This window comes from Sus scrofa, chromosome 2 (genome assembly GCF_000003025.6).
Source record: "Sus scrofa isolate TJ Tabasco breed Duroc chromosome 2, Sscrofa11.1, whole genome shotgun sequence".
NCBI lineage: Eukaryota > Metazoa > Chordata > Mammalia > Artiodactyla > Suidae > Sus > Sus scrofa.
In genome coordinates this window covers 65831949-65856507 of record NC_010444.4, presented here as the reverse complement: position 1 = coordinate 65856507, position 24559 = coordinate 65831949, and the positions used below count along the sequence as shown (strand labels likewise).

The following is a 24559-nucleotide window of genomic DNA, read 5'->3' as shown; positions in this document are numbered from 1 at the left end:
TCTGCCGAGCCATGATGGGAACTCACCCCTTTCCACATTTTAATCTGTATCCTTTTGCTGTAATAAACCATAACCATGAGTAAAACAGTTCTTCTCAGTTGTGAGTCCTTCTAGTGAATCACTGAACCCAAGTCTTGGGTTGTCTTGGAACCCCTGAATACAGGTCCCCAGAGGGAAATAGCATAAAGGTTGCAAAGACATTGTGTACCAAGAGTGGGTGCACTACTAGACTCATTTTACAGATAAGGGAACTGTGGCAGGCAGAATTCTCAAGCTGCTCCCTCTCTCCCAGCAAGCTTCTGGTTATTCAATCAAAATGCTAGTCTAGGTACTGCTATGAAAGGACTTTGCAAATATAATCAAAGTCCCAAGCCAGCTGACTGTAAGATAGAGAACTTATCTGGGTGGGCCTGACCTAATCAGGGGAACCCTCTAAAAGGAGAACATTTTCTCTAGTTGAAAGCAGAAGTCAGAGATTTGGAGCACAGGAAGAATAAGATGCATCCCCAGGAACTAAGCACAACCCCTCCCTAAAAGCCAGAAATGAAATGGGGACCTCAGTTCTACAACTACAAGGAACTGAATTCTGATATCACACCTGGATAAGCTTTGGAATAATACGCCATCCCCTCCCCACCATCCAGAGGCTCCCCCATCCTCTTTACCTTCACCTGCACATTCCCAGGCTCTAACACTGTCTGTTTTTTTATGCACCCCCAGGCACTGTCCCACTGGAAGCTGCTGGTCTCCCTTCCTGAAGTTGGTCCCTCCCAGCAACTTCTGGCTTTGGCTCCTCTTCCCCTCTTCTCCCCAGGACCCCAGTAGCAACACGTGGCCCTGAAGAACTGTCTTCCTTCTTCCTGATCTCCCTGGTCTTCATCTGGGTGGAGTCCTGACCTCTCTTTTTTGCCCCTGATTTCCAACCCTCTGCTGGACGATGGACCCAGCCTCCACCAGCAACAGTCCCAACTTCCTTCTTTCTGGTGCTCCATGTGCCTCTCTCCCTGCCTCGCTGTCCCAACAGCTGTTAGGTCACAACCAGTCACTGTTAGGCTTCCAAAACCCCCTCCGGGCAGGAGAGGCCATGACCTCTCCACGAGAGCTGCCCCAGTCAAAGTAACCAGTGGTGACCTGGCACAGAATCTGCCACTTTTTTTTTTTCTTTTTTGGCTGCTCCATGGTGTACGCCATTCCTGGGCCAGGGATCAGGTCTGAGCTATAGTTGTGACCTAAGTCACAGCTGTGGCAATGCCAAGATCCTTAACCCAATGCGTTGGGCTGGGGATCGAACCTGTGTCCCAGTTCTCCCAAGATGCCACTGATCCCACTGCACCACAGTGGGAACTGCCTGCCAGCCACTCTTGGTCCTTATCTTCTTTGGCTGTTGGGCAGCACCTGACACACTGGAGACACCTTTTAGGAGCCTCTGTTGCCCTGGTCTCCATCCACCTCCCTGGCCACCTTTTCTCAGTCACTTTTTTTTTTCTTTTTCTTTTTTATTTTTAGGTCTGTACCCATAGCATGCGGAGGTCCCCAGGCTAGGGATCAAATTGGAGCTAAAGCTGCTGGCTTATGCCACAGCCACAGCAATGCTGGATCTCAGCTGCATCTGCAACCTACACCACAGCTCATGGCAATACTGGATCCTTAACCCACTGAGCGAGGCCAGGGATTGAACCTGCAACCTCATGGATACCAGTTGGGTTCGTTACCACTGAGCCACAATGGGAACTTCCTCTTGGTCACCTTTAATGTTGGGGTGGCTACTGGCTTAGTTTTTTGGGGGCTCTTGGTGCACACTCATCCCCTCAGAGAGCTCGCCCAGCTCAGTCTCCTGGCTTAAAAACCTGCCACCATCTGATGCTTCCTAACTCTACATCTCCAGCCCAGTTGGGAAAACTCATCTTCCTTCAGAACCTTCTGAGGAGACCCTCCCACCCTAGAAGTACAAGTTGGAGAGCCCCCTGCATGGCCTCCATCTCCACATGCCACAGTCAACACTCACCCCCACCCCCTTCACCCCAAACCCTCTCTTCCTGTCCCTTTCCTCTCAGGCAACGGCGTCTTCGTCCTTCAGGCACTGGGACCCCCAGCCCTGGGGGTGGCCTGGATGTCTCTCTTTCCTTCACAGCTCACAGCCCACACATTGGCCATCTGGTTGTCTTGACACGAGGGAAATATCCAGAACATGAATTCTCCATACCCCTTCCATCCAAGCTGCCATCCTGCGTTCACCTGAGTAACATCAGCAGCCTCCTTCCTGGGCTCCTTTAGTCCATTCTCCCCACTGTGTGTGGCTAGAGGGAGCTTGTTCAAAGGCGAATGGGGGCAGGTCCCTCCTCTGCCCTTGAGGCTGCGTGGCACCCCCATGCTTAGAGGGTGAGTCTTTTCAACACGGTCCCTTGAACCTGCTGGTCCTTCTGCCTGGAGAACTTCTTGCCCAGGTATCCACATGATCCTGTCACAACCTCCTTGAGTACCCACCCTGGCAATGGGAAGGGTAAGCTGCATCCTCAAGGCTTAGAGTGATGTCTGGCACTCAAGAGGTGAGCTCTAGATATTTGCTGAGCGAATGAATGGCTGAGCCCTCTGAGGCCCTGGCTCCATCCACCCAGCCCTACCCTCTCCGCTCCCATCCCTGTCCTTACCCTTGGCGATCTTGATGTCCAGGGCTGTGCGGATCAGGGCCATGAGTGTAGAATTGAAGTGGACGGTGTTGTCATCAGCGACAGGCAAATCCATCCGCAGGAGCCTCTGTGAAACCAAAGGCAAGGGCAGTCATACCAAGGCGTCCCTCCCCTGTCCTGTGAGCCAGACCCACCCTCCCCAGGGAGCCCCAGGAAGAACTCTGAAGGCAGTGGCTAAGGTACACCCCCCCCCGCCCCCCGCTTAGGTTACCTGTCCTAAGGCTCCATTTCCTGATTGCCCTCAGTGGCCCCAGGGGAGGGCACTGGGGGTTCTCCTATGTTGCTGAGCCCCTGCCCCTTCCTCACCCACCCAATGGACCCCAGAACTGGCGTTTCCAAGGTTGGCCTAGATCCTTGCCCTGCCCCAGAGTTCTTCTGGACAGCTCCGTTCCATTCTGACCCCTAAGAAGAAGAGCTCAAGCCAGATTGCAGCAGACATGCAGCAGCCAGGCGAGAAGGGGAGAGGGGGGTCTGTGGCCACAGCCACAGGAGGGGAAGGGCCACTGGCTCCCCACCCCCAACCCGGCCCAGACCAGACTAGAGGGGCACAGACCACATCATTCCTCTGAGAAGCGGCAGGCAGGAAGGTGCACCCCCCCACCCCACTGATGGGGCGGGCCCCTCACCGACATGCAGCAAGGCCATGACACACAGAAGGGCAGACAGGGGCACATGCAGACGGAATCTCGAGACTCATTCATAGCTCTGTGGAAAGTGTATCTCAGGGGCATGTCTGGATCTTGGCTCTTTGTGCGATGGCAAGGGGAAGGAGGGGGAGGGGTGCTCCCATGGCCCAGGGAAGAAAAGATTCCCTGGGTCCCAGGCAGGGGCTCTGTTCCCCATGCTTGGTGGTTCCAGGAGAGGATGCTGGGCTGGTGTGCACCAGCCCAGGCTGAGATGGCATGGAGATGGAGACTGATGTTCACCAGAGGATTAAGACACAGGTTGGCAGGGAATAGATTTGGAGATGGGGAAGGGGATGGCAACCTTGGAGCAAAACACAGGGATGGGTTGGGGCAGGGTGGGGGATGGAGGTGGTATATAAACACACACAGGCTGGGCCACTGTGCAGAGCGGTGCAGGTTGTGCACTGCACCAAAGGTTCCCCATCTTAGAAATCATGCATTTGTGTATTTTTTTTTTTCTTTTTACAGCAGCACCTGCAGCATATGTAAGTTCCTGGGCTAGGGGTCAAATTGGAGCTGCAGCTACAGGCCTAAGCCACAGCCACAGCAACACCAGATCTGAGCTGCATCTAGGACTTACACTGCAGCTTGTGGCTATGCCTGATCCTTAACTCACTTAGTGAGGCCAGATATTGAACCCACATTCTCATGGGCACTACGTCAGGTTCGTTTTTTTTTTTTTTTTGGCTGTACCCATGGCATATGGAAGTTCCTGGGCTAGGGGTCAAACTGGAGCTATAGCCACCAGCCTATGCCACAGCCATGGCAATGCCAGGGCTGAGAGGCGTCTGCTATCTTTGCCACAGCTTGCAGCAGTGCCAGATCCTTAACCCACCGAGCGAGGCCAGGGACTGAACTCACATCCTCATGGACACTAGTCAGGGTTGTTAACCTGCTGAGCCACAACAGGAACTCCTATGTTGGATTTTTTTGTTTTTTTTTTTTTTTTTTTGCCTTTTTAAGGCCGCACTTGTGGCATATGGAGGTTCCCAGGCTAGGGGTCAAATCGGAGCTGTAGCTGCCAGGCTACACCACAACCACAGCAATGCCAGATCCGAGCCGCGTCTGCGACCTACATCACAGCTCATGGTGACATTGGATCCTTAACCCACTGAGCAAGGCTAGGGATCGAACCTGCGACCTCATGGATACTAGTCAGATTTGTTGCCACTGTGCCACAAAGGGAACTCCGGGTTTTTTTTTTATGTTTTATTTTTTTAATGATTTTTTTCTATTATAGTTGATTTACATTGTTCTGTTAATTTCTACTGTATAGCAAAGTGACCCAGTCACACATATACATATTCTTTTTCTCACATTATGCTCCATCATGTTCTGTCACAAGTGACTAGATATAGCTTCCTGTGCTATACAGCAGGATCTCATTGCTATCTAGTCTATGTCAGGTTCTTAACCTGTTAAGCCACGATGGGAACACTGGAGTTTTGTATTTCTTTTTTTTCCTTTTTTTGTCTTTTGTGTTTTTAGGGCCACCCTGTGGCATATGGAGGTTCCCAGCTAGGGGTCTAATCGGAGCTGCTGCTGCTGGCCTAGGCCAGAGCCACAGCAATGCCAGATCCGAGCTGCGTCTGCGACCTACACCACAGCTCATGGTGACGCCAGATCCTTAACCCACTGAATGAGGCCAGGGATCAAACCTGCAACCTCATGGTTCCTAGTCAGATTCTTTTCTGCTGCACTACAATGGGAACTCCGAGTTTTGTATTTCAGTGACAACTTCCCAGCAGAAAAGTGTTTTGTCCTTGCTGCACTGGTGGATTCCGAAAATTTTCCGACAAAAAGTTCATTAGAGAGGATGCTGGTTTCAAATTTGCATAAAGGTGCCTTATGGGCCCATGGTGGCCTTGCAGAGACTGGGAATGGAAGGGCACTCACTCCTTCTCTCTTGTACACGCTCACACGCACCCCATGCTCAGCCAAGCAGAGACAAAAGGAAAACTAGAGAAGGGATAGGTGGACGGGAAAGTTGTTGGGGTGGCCTTGCCCTGGCCTCACCTGGGAAGTAGGAGGGCATGGAGGGAGGAGGAGGAGGAGGAGGAATGAAACTGAGGCTTCGGGAAGGTGGTTACATGAAGCAGGAAGAAATGCAACTGACAGGAGGGGAGCGAGGACTCTTGCAGACACAGGGTGGGCCAAGGTGGATGGGAGAATGGCATGATGGGGCCGTTTTTATTTGGAGGGGTTGACTGCAGAGGTCACCTGAACTTCTCATGGATGAGTTGGGGGGAACAGAGCACCTGTTCTTGGGTGCCAAGGGAGATTCCGGGACAGAGGGGTCTGGAGGGGTGGCCCGGCCCAGCCGCCTGGCGGCTCCTTCAGCCAGCATGCACCACCCCCAGATCGGCCATGGTGCCTGCCCGCCCCAGGTCCCCGCAAGGCAGCGTGCATGGCCTGCGTCAGGGTGCCACGGTCCAGGGGTCCAGCTGCGGCCCGCTTGCCCACTCTGGAACAATGGAGAGGTATGTTGGGGTGTCTTGGGGGGAGATGGGGGCATAGGGACAGGAAGGCTGGGGAAGCAACTCTGGGGTGGGAGGGGGGAAGAGGCTCAGGGTGCCTCCCCCCCAGGGAGGTTTTGGATCCAAGGCCCTAGGTCAGAGATCAGCTTCAGATGTGCATGAGGGACTGAGGGACCTGGGGACACAAGATATAAAAGATGGAGTCAAAGCCCCCCCTGCCACAAGGGACCTGCCCAGGACTGGGCACGGGGGGGGGCAGTGCCACTCTGGGCTCAGTGGTGACCCCCACCTCCAGAAACGTGTTTCTGTCCAATTTGGTTCCTGGGGGACCAGGTGCAAGGGGACCTGGGGGCTCCCCTCCCCCTCCCGCCTGGCATGTTGGCCATAATGGAGTCTCAAAACACCAAGACACACTCATCAGAAAGGACAGACACAGTGTGCTGCTTAGAGTCAAGGGATGGTCATGATCCATTTACTCGAGGAGGAAAGGGGAGAAAAAAAGACAAAGAAAAAGAAAAAGAAAAAAAAGAAGAGGAACGCTGGAAAAAGAGACGTGGCTGGTTGGTTCCTGGTCGGCACTGAAAAATCCTCAGTGCCTGGACGTTGGTGGTCGGCAAGGGTTAGACTACCTTATAAGCCACTCTGGCCGGACACTTCTTCCCCAGACCCAGGGGAGGAGACATGTGTCTCAGCATCTGATACATGTCCGGGTAAGGCATGCGGCCCCTGGCAGCACCGAAAACAAAAAACGGGAGTGGGAACGGAGAACCAAAGGGTGGGTGGGTGGGTGGAGGGAGGGGAAGAAACGGAAGAAGAAGAAAAAAGGAATAAAAACCAAAAAAACCAAAAAAAAAAAAAAATCACCAAAAAACACACACACACACACAAAAATCACACGAGCCGAAAAAAGAGAGAAGGATGCAGAGAACGATAAAAGAGGTATTTCAAATAAATGAAAAAGAGGAGGGGAAAAATGGAAGAGGTGATTAAAAAAAGATTATTTCACTGCTTACGAGCAGGGAGAGAGAGAGAAAAGAGAAAAGTCAGATTCGATTTTGACTCTGAGCTATGGTTCTGGTGGAAGGTGGCCGGAAGGGGGGGGCACTTCTCACTCTGGACGGCCTGGGGCCATGCTCTGGTTCGGTGTTAAAAAGGGGGTCAAGTTCTCTGGTTTGGCTGAGGCTGGTCTCTGAGGAGGGGCCGAGATGGGGAGGAGGGGCCAGGGCTGTGGGAGGAAGGCTGGGGGCTTCGGGAGGCGAAGGGTGGAGGAGGGGAGAGTGGAGGAGATGGTGGTGGCGGTGGAGGAGGGGGGACAATGCAAAGTTAACGATCCCCCTGATGTGTCTGATCTGGGGTGCCGTGGAGACCCCGGGATGGGGGCAGCTTCAGCTCAGAGCAAGCAGAAATGGCTGAAGGGAACGGAGAGATATATGTTCCATGCTTCATCAAGTCTACGTGACTGCATTCTGTTGCCTAAGAGAGGTTTCTAGTTTAGTGCAAAAGAGAAATGGCTCTGTCTTTTAAAAAAAGATTTTATATATATATATATGAAATATATATATTGAAGAACCCCAAGCCACACTCATTCCATGGATGCTAGCAGGTTTTAGTGGAAATCAAACCTTGCAAGCAACCCTATGAGGACATTTCTTGCCTAAGCCGAGAGGGGGAGATATTACGCGCAATAAACTGTACATATCCTTATAATGAATCCGACCGCTGAAAGGAGAAGAGAGGGGATTAGTGGAGGCACGGGGTCAAGCTGCGTTTCACACTGTGCGCACAGCGAGGTCATGATGCCAGGAGCTGGGGGGGCCCCCTGGCTTGAAGGAATAGGGGAAACAGGGAATGTGTGAGGGTCCCTGAGATCTTCCCAGGCATTTGGCAGGCCCGGCAGTGGAGGGGGGGCAGAGGGTTTTGTTTGCAGTGGGCTTGGAGCTCTGGGCTGGGGGAACCTCCCGCAAGACTCTCGGCATCTCCTTCCTCCACCATCTACATGGGCTACACTGGGGGCTGGAGGGGAGGGGGCTGGTGGAATAGAGGACAGGGGGACAGCATCCAACTGCTGTGACCTAAAATCAAAAGAGGAAGAGTTAGGCACCAGCTGAAAGTCAAGCCCCTTGCCCCACGGCTCACCCCAGCCTCTTGGTCTCATCTTGTCTGGGGCTGCCAGGATGGCAAGGACGGACTCCTCCCCGCCTTCCTCATGAGGCCTCCCGTCCGGTGCTCCAGCTGCTGAGGGCCCCCTGTTTAATGCTTTCTCAGGCCCCAAGCTCAGCCTGTACTGGAATCCTCAGTCTGTGCTTGCTGGGCTCTGAGCATCAGGATGGCACTCCCGAGAGCATCCTGCAATGGCTTGGTGCTGAGCAGGCACATAATGCACAGGGGCAGGGTGGGGTCCACCCCTTGAAACCATCACCTGTCAGCCAGGAAGGGATACTGTGGTGCCTACGAGATGGGAGAGCTCACTTCCTTCGTGATCATGAAGATGCAAGGACCACCATGACTTTGTGTCCTCTCACCTTGGCCTCGTGTGACCGCCTGCTCCAGGGTCCCCGGGTCCCCACGGGAGTTGGGTTCTGCCATCATGATCTTGCAGCCCGTTCTGTCTGCCAAGGGAACTAAACCAGCCCTTCTCCCCAAGCTCCCAGGAGAATTGAGGCTTCGAGGCCTCTGGCTTCCTCCCTGGGGTCTGGCTCGTGTGTCCTCCGCATCTGGAGGCCTCACAGTGGGGGGCAGGAGAGACACAGGAGATCAGCTCCTGGCAGATGCCCTCCCTCATCTCCCAGAAAGCCTGCAGTGGTACCCAAATCATTTAACCCGGGATGTGCAAGCGTGCTGATGCTCATCTCTTTTCTCTAGACCGACCTCTCTGAAATCCCTGCTAGCTCCCCAGGAAGCCAACACCCCAAGGGTGGGGCCAGACCTAGATGGTGCTCCAGTGCCAGAACAACGTGGGCGAGGTGGCCGGAGGATGCGGGGATGACTGCTTACCAAGCTGCGGGGTCATACTCGGCCCAGACACGCACGTACTCATCCAGGTGGTGGGGACCCAGGATGGAGGAATCTCGGGTGAGGTATTCAAAGTTGTCCATGATGACAGCAACAAAAAGGTTCAGCATCTGTTGGGACCCCCCCAGGGGGCCAAGACGGGGTTGGGAAGAGCAAGATACATCCAAACACATATACACAGAGGCCCAGAAGGAGAGAAGGAGGGAGATAAAATGGGAAAAGGGAGTCAGACAAAGAGGTGGGGGGGTGGGGGGGATACAGAAAAGATACATGTTCCCAGTGGGAGCCCAGAGACAGAGAGATGGAGAAATGGAGATGGAAGAGAGAGACAGAGATAAACATGGAGACAGAGAAAGATACAAAGACCAAGAGTGATGGACAGAGACAGAGAGTTGGAGAGAGAGAAGGAGAGGCTATGTGAAATAGAGGCCAACACCAAGGGGACCACCATGACCCCAAATCCTCCCACACCTGGCCCCCAAAAGGACCAAAGTGAACCCTCCATGGGCCAGAACTTTGTCATGTTTCCATTCCCTGCATAAAGTAAGTACTCAGCAAATATTTCTTGGATGGATGGATGGATGGATGAATTTTCCCGTCTTTGTCTGCATCTCACAGCATCTTTTCATGTGCTCTTCGAGCCTTTAGCACAGGGGGGCTTCAGTTTTTCCTCCAGGCCTTTGTGGACATCATTTTTGTTCCTTTGGGTAATAGCATCTGAGGAACCCCTGTTGCCTTTCTTTTTTTGTTTTTTTAGGACTACACCCACAGCATGTGGAAGTTCCCAGGCTAGGGGTTGAACTGGAGCTGCATGTGCAGGGGTATGCAACAGCCATAGCAATGCAGGATCCTTAACCTACTGAGCAAGGCCAGGGATCAAACCCGTGTCCTCATGGATACTAGTTGGATTCATAACCTGCTGATGAGCCACAAGGGGAACTCTTCCTGCCTCCTTTATACTTAGATGCTATTGTTGGTTGTGGCTGAATTCCTGGTGGTGGTCATACAACCCTCGCTTGTGATTGGCTAGGGAGGGGCACATGACCAAGGTGGCCAATGAGAGAGCCTTCCCTGGGATTTTTTGCTGGCACTCTGGCAGCCATTTTGCCTCTATAGGGAGAAAGTTTGAGAATAAAGCCAGCACGGAGGAGAATAGCAAAGAGGACGGGGACTGCTATTGCCTGGATCCAACCTCATCTGGACTTTTCAGTTACATAAATTAGTGACCTGCACTTTTTGCCCAAGTCGGTTTCAGTTTAGTTTCTGTTTCTCGCAACCAATTTGATCAGTATGTGTCTAATTCCTGCTCACCAGCCCTGCAGGCCACTCTTTGAAATTTTCCTTCCTTTAGTCTGAGTCTCCTCTACCAAGGCACGTATCAGATTGTATTGGTACCGTCTGTCTTTTTGTCTTTTTTTTTGTTTGTTTTTTTGTTTTTTTGTTGTTGTTGTTGCTGTTTCTTGGGCCGCTCCCGCGGCATATGGAGGTTCCCAGGCTAGGGGTTGAATCGGAGCTGTAGCCACCGGCCTACGCCAGAGCCACAGCAACTCGGGATCCGAGCCACGTGTGCAACCTACACCACAGCCCACGGCAACGCCGGATCGTTAACCCACTGAGCAAGGGCAGGGATCGAACCCCAACCTCATGGTTCCTAGTCGGATTCGTTAACCACTGCGCCACGACGGGAACTCTTTTTTTTTTTTTTTGTCTTTTGTCTTTTGTCTCTTTTGTTGTTGTTGTTGTTGTTGTTGCTATTTCTTGGCTGCTCCTCGGCATATGGAGGTTCCCAGGCCACCAGCCTACGCCAGAGCCACGCAACGCGGATCCGAGCCGCGTCTGCACCTACACCACAGCTCACGCAACGCCGGATCGTTAACCCACTGCACAAGGGCAGGGATCGAACCCACAACCTCATGGTTCCTAGTCGGATTCGTCAACCACTGCGCCACGACGGGAACTGGTACCGTCTGAATTGTCTTCCCAGCACCCCTGCAAGCTGAGAGAACTGTGTTCTCATGTTCCTAGCTACGCTATTTTAAATCCATCATTTCATGATATTGATTGAGCACCTGCTCTGTGCCAGTCACTGTCCTAGGTGTTGGGGATGCAGCAGTGAACAAAACAGAAATTCTTGCTCACAGGGGGCTGACAGTCAAGTGTTGAAGATACCTTCTAGGATGCCTTCCCTTCCCAGATGGGCTGTGCTATAAATGGGATGCATAAATGTCCTTATGCATCCATAGCTACTTGGACAAGGCTGACCTTTGACAGAGCCAAGATGGCCCATTCAGACTCTCTTCTGGAAATTTGGAACTGGACAATGGACCCTCTGGGTCAATGGTTATTGACAATGGGCCAGGAGGCTGTGAGACTGAGGCTGCAAGTCTCTCAGTGTGAGGCCACTAGTCTGAACAGGGTGCATGTGTTGGACTTTTGTTGACAGACACTGGTGCTGGGGCTGAGGCCTGAAAACATCTCCCATACTCTCTGGGAAGCTTACATCCTGCCAGTGGGAGCCACAATTAGGAGGCCAGCTTGGGGAGAGAAAAAGGAAGGGAGGAGATTCCTCCTGCTTCCCATGTTGGTCTGTGTTGTGGGTTGAACTGTGTTCCCCCAAAAGACATGTTTATATCCTGTCCCGCAGTGCTGGTGAATGGACCCTTTTTTGGACAAAAGGTCTTCGTGCATGTCATCGAGTTAAGATGAGCTCATTCTGGGTTAGGTGGGCTAAATGTAATAGGATGGCTGTCCTCCTAAATGTCCATTGACAGACGAATGGATTAAGAAGATGTGATACATATATACAATGGAATACTACTCAGCCATAAAAAAGATGAAGTAATACCATTTGCAGCAACATGGATGCAACCAGAGATCATCATGCTATGTGAAGCAAGTCAGAAAGAGAAAGACAAATACCATATGATATCACTCATATGTGGAATCTAAACTATGACACAAATGAACCTATCTCTGAAACAGAAACAGATTCACAGACATGGAGAACAGATTTGTGATTGCCAAGGGGGAGGGGAGAAGGGAGTTGGATGGACTGGGAGTTTGGGGTTAGTAGATGCAAACTACTCCATTTAGAATGGATAAGCAATGAGGTCCTACTGTATAGCACAGGGAACCATTTCCAATCTCTTGGAATAGAACATGATTGAAAGTAATGTAAGAAAAAGAATGTATGTATATGCATGACAGGGTCACTCTGCTGTACAGCAGAAATAGGCATAACATTGTAAATCAACTATACTTAAAAATTAATATAAAAATATGACTGCTGTCCTCGTAAGAGGGAAATGTGGACACAGACACAGAGGGAGAAGCCCATGTGATGACAGAAGCATCAACTGGAGTGATGCCACCACAAGCCAAGGAATGTCTGTGGCCACCAGAAGCAGGAAGAGGCCAGGATCCTCCCCTAGAGGCTCTGGAGAGAGCATGGCCCTGCCGCCACTTTGATCATTCTTCTAGCCTCCGGAATTGTGGGAGGATACATTTTTATTTTGTTTAAAAATTTTTTTTTTGTCTTTTTGCCTTTTTGAGGGCCGCTTCCCACGGCATACAGAGGTTTCCAGGCTAAGGGCCTAATCGGAGCTGTAGTCACTGGCCTATGCCAGAGCCACATCAACTCGGGATCCCAGCCATGTCTGCAGCCTACACCACAGCTCACAGCAACGCCGGATCCTTAACCCACTGAGCGAGGCCAGGGATTGAACCCACAACCTTAAGGTTCCTAGTCGGATTCATTAACCAATGTGCCACGATGGGAACTCCATGGATACATTTTTATTTTAAGCCACTAAATTTGTGGAACTTTATTACAGTGGCCACAGCAAACATTCTGCAGTTGCCTGGGGGCAGCAGACAGCTAGGGTGACAGCACTCCCTTTAGGGGTGTCAGAGGCAGTTGAGTTGGTTGATAACATCATATTTTCCAATTTTATTTTTTGGCCATGCTCACAGCATGTGCAAGTTCCTGGGCCAGGGATCAAACCTGTGCCACAGCAGTGACCTGAGCCACAGCAGTCACAACACCTGATCCTTAACCTGCTGTGTCACAAGGGAACTCACTCTTTTCCTTTTAATATCCTGGCCCTCGCCTCCCTACTGTTGGTAATCCCTGGTCCCTGGGATTACCTGGTCTTTTTTGTTCTATGTTTGCTTTTTCAATCCTGTGTAGCCAATCCCTGCATTACATCCTCTCTGATTGAAATACCTAGGCAGTTTCTGCGCTTCTGACTGTGGTCTGAGTGCTCCAGGAAGAGCAGAGAACAAAAAAGGTTTGTGGAAACAAGCCTTCAGAGAGAGAATGAGAGAGAAAGAGAGAGCAGGATGGAGGTTGCTAGTTCATGATATATATTTTCATTCCTAGTTTCTGGTTTCAGTCTTGTGATGTTTTATATTCTCAGGTCCTACAATATTCCTCCTTTGGGCAAATTTATCTTTTATTAGTGAAGACCCATTGCTTTTTTTTTTTTTTTTTCTTTTTAAGGCCACACCCACAGCATATGGAAGTTCCCGGGCTAGAGACTGAAGCCAAGCTGCAGTTGCAACCTGTGCCACAGCTGCAGCATTCCAGTCTAGCCAAGCCAAGGCGATGCCAGATCAGAGCTGAATCTGCGAACTAAGCCGCAGCTCAAGGCAATGCCAGGTCCTTAAGCCACTGAGCAAGGCCAGGGATCAAACCCGCATCCTTGTGGAAACTAGTTGGGTTCTTAACCGGCTGAGCCACAACACAAGGGGAACTTCCCGACTTGAGTTTTTGCAAAGCCCCAAAGCCCCCAGAGAATGTTGATGTGGATTTTTTCCTGCCTCGTGATTATACAGAAGAAGGAACCCATCTCTCAGAGGGCATGTGGGAATCTTCTACAGCTCAATGGCATGGGTCCTGGGACCAGCTCTGAGTTTTCTCTCTCAGCATACCCAGTGGGTTGCAAATGGGGGAGATTCTGCTCCCTCCCTTAGGGAACATTTGATAATGTCTGGAGACTTTTTTTATGGCTGCACCTGTGGCATATGGAAGTTCCTGGGCCAGGGATTGAATCCGAGCTGAAGCTGCAACCTATGTCACAGCTGTGGCTGTGCTAGATCCTTTAACCCACTGTGCTGCGCCAGGGATCCAACCTTTGCCTCTGCAGTGACTCAAGCCGCTGTAGTCAGATTCTTTTTTTTTTTTCCTTTTCTAGGGCTGCTCCCACGGCATGTGGAGGTTCCCAGGCTAGGGGTCTAATTGGAGCTGTAGCCACAGGCCTACACCAGAGCCACAGCAATGCGGGATCCAAGCCACGTCTGCAACCTACACCACAGCTCGAGGTAATGCCGGATCCTTAACTCACTGAGCAAGGCCAGGGATTGAACCCGCAACCTCACGGTTTCTAGTCAGATTCGTTAACCACTGCACCAAGACAGGAACTCCTGTAGTCAGATTCTTAACCCACTGTACCACAGCAGAAACTCCTTGGGGACATTTTTTTGTTGTCACACCTGGGAGGGTGGCAGGGCATGTGCTACTGGCATCTAGAGGATCAAGGCCAGGGATGCTGTCAAACACTCTACCACGCACAGAATGACCCCCACAGCTGAAGATGATCCAACTCCACAGGTCAACAGGGCTGAGAGTGGGAGAGCCTGGTTAACCTAATCCCCTGCTGGCTCAGAGAAGCCTCAGAGGGAGCAAGCCTGCAATTCAACCACATTCTAGAGAAAAATCCACATCCTGAGAGGGAGCCAGGTCTTGGGGGCCCATCCAGACGTGTCTGCAGACTCACCAGAAATGAGCAGAGGAAGATGAAGGAAACGAAGTAAAAATAAGCAAATTCATTGCCGCACTCGTGAGTCAGGATGCCAGAGTTCTTATCACACGGTTTCCCACTGAGGCAGGAAAGCATGATGTTGTGCCAAGCCTCCCCAGTGGCACTCCTGAGGACAGAGAGGTGGCATCAGGGACCTGAGGACCCAGCCCTGGACATCAACACCCGCCCCAGGGAGGCAGAGGGTTGAGGTTAAACACTTAAGCTCTGGAGCTGGAACTGGTGGGGCTTCCAGTCCCAGGTAAATCACTTTTTCATCTTGGAGCTCAGAGGGGGTGATTCTCAGTAAATTAAAGCCCATGGGGAGTGCTTTTTATTATTATTGCCATTTTTTTAAATTCTTTTTTTTTTTTTTTTTGCTTTTTAGGGCTGCACTTGTGGCATACGGAGGTTCCCAGGCTAGGGGTCAAATCAGAACTACAGCTGCCGGCCTGCACCAGAGCCACAGCAACGCCAGATCTGAGCCATGTTTGCAACCTACACCACAGCTCACGGCAATGCCAGATCCTTAACCCACTGAGCGAGGCCAGGGATCGAACCCGCAACTTCATGGCTCCTAGTCGGATTCATTTCCGCTGTGCCACAATGGGAACTACTATTTTTTATTCTTTGTTTTTCTTTTGTGGCTGCCCCAAGACATGATGTTCCTGGGCCGGGGATCAGATTGTGCTCTAAGCTGAAGCTGCTGTAACACCGGACCTTTAACCCACTGTGCCAGGCCAGGGATTGAACCCGCATCCCAGCGATCCCACTGTGACATAGCGGGAACTCTGGGAGTGCTTTTTAAAAATACTGATGTCAATGTCCCATTCCCACAGACTTGGTCTGGGGTGTAGCCTGGAGACTTAGATATGTTTTACCTAACTCACTGAGCCACAACGGGAACTCCCCAGGTATGTTTTAAAAGCTTCCCTCTCTCCAGCTGATTATCCTTTCTTAGGTTACTCTGCTCCAAGTGCACTGGGCTCCTCTCTGTCCTTAAACATGCCAGTGACATGCTCCTGCCTCAGGGCCTTTGCACTTGCTGTACCCTCCACCTGGACTGCCTGTCCTCAGTGACCCCCATGGCTCCCTCTCTCACCTATTTGTTTCAACTATCACCCTTCTCAATGGAAGCATGACCTTATCAGCCCTCCATTGCTTTTTTCTGTTGTTGTTAGCTGAGAAAAAACTTCAGTGTGACAAAACATACCTAAAACATATATAATTTTAAGTGTATGATTCAGTGGCAATAAGCAATTTTCAGAGCCGTGCAACTATCACCACTATTCACCTTCAGAACCTTTATATCATCCCAAACTGAAAATATGTACCCCATTGAACAATTACTACTCCTTCACTCCTCCCCCAGCCCCTGACAACATTGATTCCACTTGTTTTGGCTGTGCCCCACAGCACTCAGAAGTTCTGGGACCAGGGATCAAACCCGAGGCCACAGTAACGGCCAGAGCCACAACAATGGCACTGCCAGATTTTAACCTGCAGAGCCACCTGGGAACTCCTGATTCGGTTGTCCCTTAGTTAAAACTCTTATTTCAGTTCCACTTTATTCTAAGAATTTGCCCATTTTAGGTATCTCATATACGTGGAATCATACACTATTTGTTCGTTTGTACCTCTACATCCCTCTTAATCTTGAATTTTATCTCCTAGTATCCTCCATAATTTGATTATTGATTGTCTCCTCCACGGGAATATAAGCATCCAGAGGGGAGAGAACGTTATCTCTGTTTTGTTCTCAGTATTTACAGCAGTGCCCGGCACATTAAGTGCTCAATAAACCTCTGATAAATGAATGAAGGTGCAGCCAGGATTAAGTATCAAGCTTCAGAGTTCATTCAAGAGTCTATAGCCGTTTCCTCATATGTCAGGTGTCGACGTTGCCAAGAATCCCTTGACAGGATGGTCAGGAGGATTCCCAGAGATAATGCCTGAAAATGCTGTCATGTTTGCATCCCAGGACCTTCAGTTCCTGCCCCGCCAGGATGCCAGGGTTCCCTACTCCTACCCCAAACCTCACTGGAACAGAAGGTGCAAGGCGCAACCTGTCCACCCGCCCCCCGCCACCAGCACCTCCGCCGCCACGGCCAAGAGAAGGAAGAGTACACGCCCACCACCGGAAGAGAGGATGAAAGCACGCCCCCTTCTCACCGGAAGAGAAGCATGAGAGCCTGGAAGAAGGTCCGGAAGTTATTGTGCTCAGTTATTTGGAACTCGTCCTCATCACTGTCCTCGTCCTCCACGTCGATGCCGATGTTGCCAAACACCTGGGAAATTGGATGGTGATGACTAGAGGTGACCATGTCCCTCCTGTGGTTCCAGGAAAATTCCACTGAACCTTCAGGACTGCCTCCCTGAACTGGGCTGCCCTGACCCACCCCCACCTAAGGGCAGTGGCCTTCCTTGGGAGGGATCTGAGAACATTAGGGGGACCAGTACTCACCTGCATCCCAATGATGGCATAGATGAAGAAAAGCATGGCAATCAGCAGACAGACATATGGAAGGGCCTGGTGGGAAGGGAGGCAATGAAGAAAGAGTGCTGGGGACCCCTTACCTGCACTTTTCCCCTCACTTTTCCTAGTGCTCCACCCCACTGGGTTGGGTGGCCACATGCTGTGCCAGAGTGGTGCCAAGGATGGTGGGCATCTTTGGTGGCTCTGGGAGATGCCCCTTAGAGCTCTCAAGACACATTATGGGCAGGAAGTTAGACAAGAGCTTTGCCTATAACACAGTCTTAGCAAGGTGTACCATACAGGCATTTCCACCTGATTTGTAGATTCAACCAGAGCAGGTGGGAGTGGAGGAAATACTAATTTTTCTTCTTAGCCCTGGACTGGAGGCAGGGGTAGGGCTCACCTTGAAGGACTGCACAAAGGTCCAGAGAAGAATCCGGATGGTGTAACCCTGACGGAGGAGTTTGATAAGGCGGGCAGCTCGGAAGAGGCGGAGGAAGCTCAGGTTGATGAAGTTATTCTGGGGAGATGGAGAAAGAGGGGTGACCATCCATCCCCCCTCAGGGGCTCAGAGTTGTCATCACTCACAGAGGCCCCTACATGAAGCCAACCAACAGGAAAAAGCAAGCCAGACCCCAAATGAGGGAGAGGAAAGAAAGCACTATTAATGCAATGGTGCAGAGGAAAAAACTTGAAAAAAACGTGGGGGGGCAGGGATGGAGAAAGGGAGGAAAAGGCATCAACTCAAAAGCATAAACCCTCCCTGCCAGCCCCACCCGCAGTGGGAAAAGGAAAGAAAAAAGGAAGAGAAAGGAATAGGGGTGGGTGGGGAGGGGAAGAAATAACAAAAAAACAAGGAAAAGAAAATATATCCGAATCATCCAATCAGGAAAAAAATTGAGATGGTTTTTGTTTCTCCCAACAACCAAATGCACTGAGACGATAGGACACAAGCGGATCAAGTTGCTGAATCCATCACACGTGTACGATGCACAAACACCAGGGCAGGGTGGTGGTGGGGGGCAGCCAGCACGCTCAGGCCCGGTGGACATGTGCGGGTTCCGAGGGCATGTTACGCTCCGGGCCAGAAATGCATCTGTCTTAGGACTCACCGGGCACCCTGCCCTGCCCTGCCGAGCGGCCCACCCGCTCCTGCCCGCCCTGACCTCACCCCACGGCCAAGAGGAGCAGCGGCTTGAGCCAATCGGAGAAGCGGAAGAGCATCTTTTCTTACCCCCTTGGCGAGCGGGAATGGGGAGGACGGGAGGGAGCTGGGGCTGTTCGGCTGCAGGGCGAGTCCTCGCTGCCCGCTGAGTCGGAGAAGATGCATTTGGGGCCCTTTCCCCCCTCTCAGGGATGGCTTCTCAGCTTCTGGGACTGGGTGGAGTAGCACGGGACCAGGCCTGCGGGAAGCAGGAAGTACGCAGCGCCCGTGGGTGGGTGAGCTCGCAATCAGCCCAGGCCCACCGAGGGGCCGGTGCTGGGGGCCGGGAGGTGGGGCTGTCCCTGCCCCCAGGACCTCCCTGGGTGGATCATGCCTCTGCTTCAAGGCCCCCCCGGTCGCTGCTGCCTCTATCTCCTCCCGCCCAAGCCAGAAGAACCCCAGATCGGGGTGGGGTGACGGTGGGGAGACAGCCTTGGAGATGGTGGGTCTTACTGTGACTGTCCAGGCGCTTGCCCGCTGGGGCCTAGGGGGCGCTGGTGAGGGGCAGGAGCTGGGAGTCACCAACGGACCAAATCTGGCCAACTGGACTATTTCCTTGGGCCTGAGCAGGTTTTTCTTGTTCTTTGTTTTTTTTTTAGGGCTACACTTGCAGCACATGGAAGTTCCCAGGCCAGGGGTTGCATCAGAGCTTCAGCTGCCGGCCTGCACCATGGCAACACTGGATCCCAGCTGCACCTGTAACCTACGTGGCAGCTTGCAGCAACACTGGATCCTTAACCCACTGAGTAAGGCCAGGGATTGAACCCGCATCCTCATGAATACTAATTGGGTTCTTAACCCACTGAGCCACGAAAGGAACTCCCTGAGCAGTTTTCTTTTAAAAATTAAAAACAGTTGCCAGTGTTTTAAAGTCAGATCATGCCCCCAAATCTGGCTCTCTGGCAACCCTGAGGCTGCTTCTGCTGGTGACAGGTGGGGCTCAGATGGGGCTGCCCGCCTTGGAGCAGGCCATGGGTCCTCCTGCTTGCCAAAGTTCCCACATCCTAGAGACGGAACTGGCTTCCTGGCTTATGGCTTCTGCTCGGCCCTGGGAGGCATGTGAGTTTGAGACCCCTGCTTCGGGCAGGCATGGACACCACCGCTGATCAGTGGGTTGGAGGCAAAGGGGCTTTAATCAGACTCTGTTCTCTGGGACTTGAAGGAGTCATGTGACAACATTTAAAGTGGTCTAGCCCTCACCCAGCAAATGGCACAGGAGTGATCATATGGGTTGCCCCAACAGTCACAGCGCCCTCTTTCAGTTTCAAAAGTTTGTACAATGAATTAATGTGAGCATCCTATTGAGTGGTCCCTGAGGGCTTCCCAGGCACCGGATCTAGCCAGCTATGGCCTGAGAGCTGAGAGGCAGAGATAGGCACCCAAGGGGTTTCTGTGGTTGGCAAGAGGCCTCTGGGTTTGCTGGCAAAAATCTAGGATGCCTTCTGGAACACATCAGTTGACCCTTAGGCTTCTAGAATGAGGGAGGGTGTGGGGGTCCTACCCCGACCACACAGGGCCCAACCACTGTGAGAATGACTCCAGCATCTCAGAAAAAAAAACCCCCAACCCAGCTTGGTTGACGGTCACCCTCTGTGCCCTGTCAACCTGACTCCCAGCCTTGCCTGGCCACCCAGCTCTGTCCATCCTCGGTCCCCTCCCATCCATCCCCAGAGTACAAGCCATCCCTTCATGGGGCCGGTCATAACATGGGAATGCATGCAAAGGCAGGCAGGCCCTGGAACAGCCTCTGGGGGCTCGGGGCTGAGCAGGGGGTGGGGTGGGGTGGGAGCAGCCACCATGCAGGAGAAGCAAAGGGGACTTTGCCGGGAGATGCGTGCCCAGAGCATGCTGCCCTTCTTGAAATCAAAGAGAAAGGAGACACATGGGGGAGATGGGGAGGTGGGGAGGAAAGAGCGGTAACAGCACAGGGGAAGGTTCTAGTCTGCCTTCATTCATTGCTCTACCTCCTGCTGGGTCTGCACTTGACCATCAAGTGCTTATAGGACTTCTGACTTCCTGCTTCCTGGCTTCCATCTTTTTGTCCACAGCTGGGAAGAAACAGGTGTTCTCCCTCCAACCCTGCCCAGGGCTTCCTGGTTCTAGGGTGAAGGGGAGGGATGCAGGCCCTGGAAGGCTTGCTGTGTTCAGGGGCGCGAGTGCTCAGAAGGACAAGGGAACCACTCACCCGAGGGCTCCAGAGAAATCCTGCCACTTACATACCCCACCTCCAGCCCAGAGCTTGTCTCTAAGCTCCAGATCGCATAACCACCAACCTACCCGACTTCTTCTGGGCTGCCCTTAAAGGCACTCCAAGCCCACTGTGAACCACCTGGCCCTCTCCTGGCATTCCCTAACTGCCATCTCCCCCTCTGGCCAGACTCAAGTCCTCCAGGCAACTTGCTCCCCCCTGCCCAGACCCAACCCAGGTCTCCAAGAGGCCCTCTTGCTCAGATGGCCAGTCCTCTGCCTCCGCTGCTGTCATCTCTTGCTGGGATTCCTTGCATTCACTTTCAGGCTAGTGCCCTGCCTAGCCACTCCCTGCCCTGCAGCTGCAGGGCCTGACCCTTCTGCCTTCTTAATTTTCTCTGAGCTGGCCTTCCTTTGCTCTTTGCTCCAGACACACCCTCTCACTTGCAGACCTTGATCCCTGAGTGCTTTGACCTGCCCCAGGGCCTTTGCATATGCTCTCTCGGGCCTCAAATGCCCTTTTCTCCCCTCTCCACCTTATTAATGCTGATCATCCTTTGGCTTGCAACACATTTACAATTTCCAGTGGGTTTCAGGGGTTATTTGACCAATGCCTGCCTCCCCCACCTGACTGTAGGTGATGGGGGTGGGGGCCGAAAGGGATGGCGTCCACTTCTGCCCAACTCTCCATCTGTGGCACTGAATTGGGACTCGTTAAGTGTCTGGTGGATGAGTGCCTATGTATGGCTAGCAGGTGAAGAACCTGGTGCCAAGATGCCAATGGGAGTCCCCCAAAGGGACTCAGGGGAGGGTAGGGAAGGGGCTGTGGCAGGTAGGATTTAGCTGAGTGAGGAGTGCAGGGAACCGACTAAGTGAGGAGAGGCAGAGACAGAAACAGTGCATCCGTGGTGTGGGTGTGCAAGGTGGATGGATATAACAAAGGGGAGGGATTGTGTGTGTGTGTGTGTGTATGTAGCATCAAGAGAGGGAGATGGCAAGAGCCAAAAAGAGAAGGGGAAACAGAGAGAGAAAGAAGGAGCAAGAGTCACAGACTAAACAGGAAAGAGGAGACAGTGTGTGTGTGTGCAGTGACTGTGTGTCTGGTGGGGACAGGAGCGCGTGCAGATCAATCAGGGCTCCAGGAGAGGATGTCAGCTGGCTGGTCCACCTGGAAGCAGCCAGAACTGAGTCTTGGTCCTTCTGTGTCCCCCACCCCTGATCGTCTTTGCCTGTACACTGCATGGCCCTCTGACCTCCTCCATCAGACATGGAGACTGACATCTCTGGTGGTCAAGCCAAAGAGCTCATGGGCTTGGAAGGGGATGAGGGACTGGTGAGTTTTCCTGGGGCCCCTCCTCCATGGAGCCAGGGACAGGAGTGGTGAGAGAGTGCCTGAGGGCTCTAGGTCCAAGGCTGGGTATAAGGAATGGGGTGGGGTCCCCATCCCTCGTCCTGTTGGAGGCGCTTCATGGGGGCAAACCCATCTTTTTCTCTGCAGAAGATGCAAACCAACTCAGATGGGAAACCCAATTCAGAACCCAATAAAAACCAGAGGAAGGGAGACTGCTGGAGAACAAGGAAGGTGAGGCGGCGGCAAGGGGGAGGGGGTTGAAGAGACTGACAAACGGGGGAGGGGAAGGAGGGAGGAGAGGGTGGGACAAGAGGAGGAAAGGGGTAAGGTGCATCACACAATCCAAGTTTAGGAAGCCCAGGGCTAATGACATGCAATGCTGATGCGAGAAGATGCGTTCACAGTTAATGTAAGGCATTTAGACTTCAGAAAGAAGTAAGACCAACCGGATTCTAGATGCAGATGTTGAAGATGGAGGGGGAGCGGGCGGGCGGGGGGCAGTTGGGGAGGCGTGTTCAGCATTTTTTAGGTTGATTTGTAACCAGTGCCAAAAAACCAATGGGTTTCAGTTCCCGGGTGGGGAGTGGGGGTGGTGGTGGTGGGTTGGGAGATAGTCATTGGTGTATGAACACACAGACCACGTCATGGATGAACAAATGAATTTCATAGTGCATTTTGATTGGATGAGTTTTCAGACGGCGTTGTGCCAATATACAGTTTAAAGAGCAGGCATGAAAAGAGACAAGACAAGAAACACAGTCATTATCCATCGCACGCAGGGCAAACCCATGTCACCCCAGCCACTCAGGCGGGGGGCTGCTGAGGCCCACTGGGCCTCACGCCCTCTCCCCCTGAAACCCTGGGGACTTGCCCTCTCAAGGGTCTGGCCCCCCTGCCTCAGCCTGGCTGAGCTCTGGCCTCAGAACTAGTGGGCTTACCTGGGAGGCAGAAAAGGGGTGCTGTGGGCTCCTTGCCTGGCAGAGCAGGCCTCCCTCAACTCCAGGTCGGGGAGTTTATCATCCTAAAAGGGTCCAAATGTCCACCCTCCATCTTTCCCTCCAAATGATTATCATTCAGGGCCGGAGGGCTGCCTAACGGGACTGCAAACCCAAGGACATTCACAGTAACAATAGCAATAGCAATAATAGTAACAACCGCCACTCGTGAACTATCTAATTCCTGTCAGGTTCTGTGCCAAGCGCTTTCTGTTGGTTGCTCTGACTTGTTCCAAGTTGCCATCTCCCTCTGTGGATGTCAGTCCTATGGGAGCAGGCATTCTTGTCTGTTTTGCACTGTTCACTCTTCTGTTCCCAGCACCTCTAACAATGCCTGGCAAACAGCAGATGCTTAATGCATGCTCATAAGAATGCATGAATGAATGTAAGGCTTGAAGGGTCTGGTGAGGTTGATTATGAAAGTTAGTCCCTAATACAGGATGAGAAGAGGTAACACAAATTACCTAACATCAAACAGCCCAAAGGGAGGGCTGTTTGGCTACTGCAATAGTCCTGATGTCCCTGAATTGGACCCTGTGCCTCATCGTGCTGCCCTCCCACATCTTGTAGCTATGAGAACAAGCAGTTGGAGTCTAGTTCTGCAGATCTTTTTTTTTTTTCTTTTGGCCAGCATGTGGACCTTCCCAGGCCAGGGATCAAACCTGCACCACAGCAGTGACCTGAACTGCTGCAGTGACAACACTGAGTCCTTAACACACTATGCCACAAGAGAACTCCCAGTTCTACCGATCTCTTACTGGCAGCTAGAGCGTACCTGACCTGACCTACTGACCTACCTGACCTTCCCCATCTGACCTCCTGGGGTAGTAAGTCACTCCTTCCAACCTCTTTAATTAAATTTTTAAAAAATTTTTGATTTTTTATTTATTTTTTGTCTTTTTAGGGCCACACCCACAGTATATGGAGGTTTCCAGGCTAGGGGTTGAATCAGAGCTACAGCTGCTGGCCTACAGCACAGCCACAGCAATGGGGGATCCGAGCTGAGTCTGCGACCTACACCACAGCTCACAGAACGCCAGATCCTTAACTCACTGAGCAAGGCCAGGGATCGAACCCATGTCCTCATGGATACTAGTTGGGTTCATTAACCACTGAGCCACGACGGGAACTCCACCCCTTGTAATCTCTTGACCCAGAGGGACATTGGTTGTTCCTATCTTCAGCTAGATGGCAAGATGTTGTGACTGCCAGGAGAAGCTCCAGACCGCTTAGAAACTTAGGACAGAAGATGAGATCTAAGCTCTGGTTCTCTCTCCCAGGGCCCAGTGGCCCAGGGGGGATAGCCCCTAGCTGGGCATGGCTTCTTTAGAGGAAGGTGTCATGGGTAAGACAACAGCAAGAGGAAGGGGGAACTTGTGGTTCACTGGAGCTGAAGGCAAAGAACTGTGGCCAGAATGCCACTTGGGGTGGTGGTAGGGGACACATCAGAGAATGCCCCCCTCTTCTGTGTAGCTCCCCAGTCCTACAAAGCTTTTAGAATAGACAGTGGGCCAATTGATCCTTTTCTGCTGGGGACACCCCAGGGAACACTGATATGCCCACAGAAGTCACCAGGTCTGGCTGCATGACCTTAGGCAGGTCCCCGATTTTTCCCAAGCATTGAGCATCAGTTTTTTTTCATCTGTGAAATGGGAAAACACCCTCTTCCAACCATATCTACTCTCT

At 52.1% G+C, this 24559-nt stretch overlaps 1 protein-coding gene across 1 annotated transcript in view; it reads right to left on the bottom strand.

The window, feature by feature from the left end:
* The window catches only part of CACNA1A (calcium voltage-gated channel subunit alpha1 A), a 379285-nt gene that overhangs the window by 14561 nt on the left and 340165 nt on the right, over positions 1 to 24559 (bottom strand). Inside the window, 8 exon segments of the mRNA XM_021083710.1 lie at positions 2649 to 2754; positions 6480 to 6576; positions 8845 to 8972; positions 14640 to 14790; positions 16833 to 16948; positions 17125 to 17190; positions 17540 to 17656; positions 22325 to 22330. Coding sequence (XP_020939369.1) covers positions 2649 to 2754; positions 6480 to 6576; positions 8845 to 8972; positions 14640 to 14790; positions 16833 to 16948; positions 17125 to 17190; positions 17540 to 17656; positions 22325 to 22330 — 787 coding nt within the window.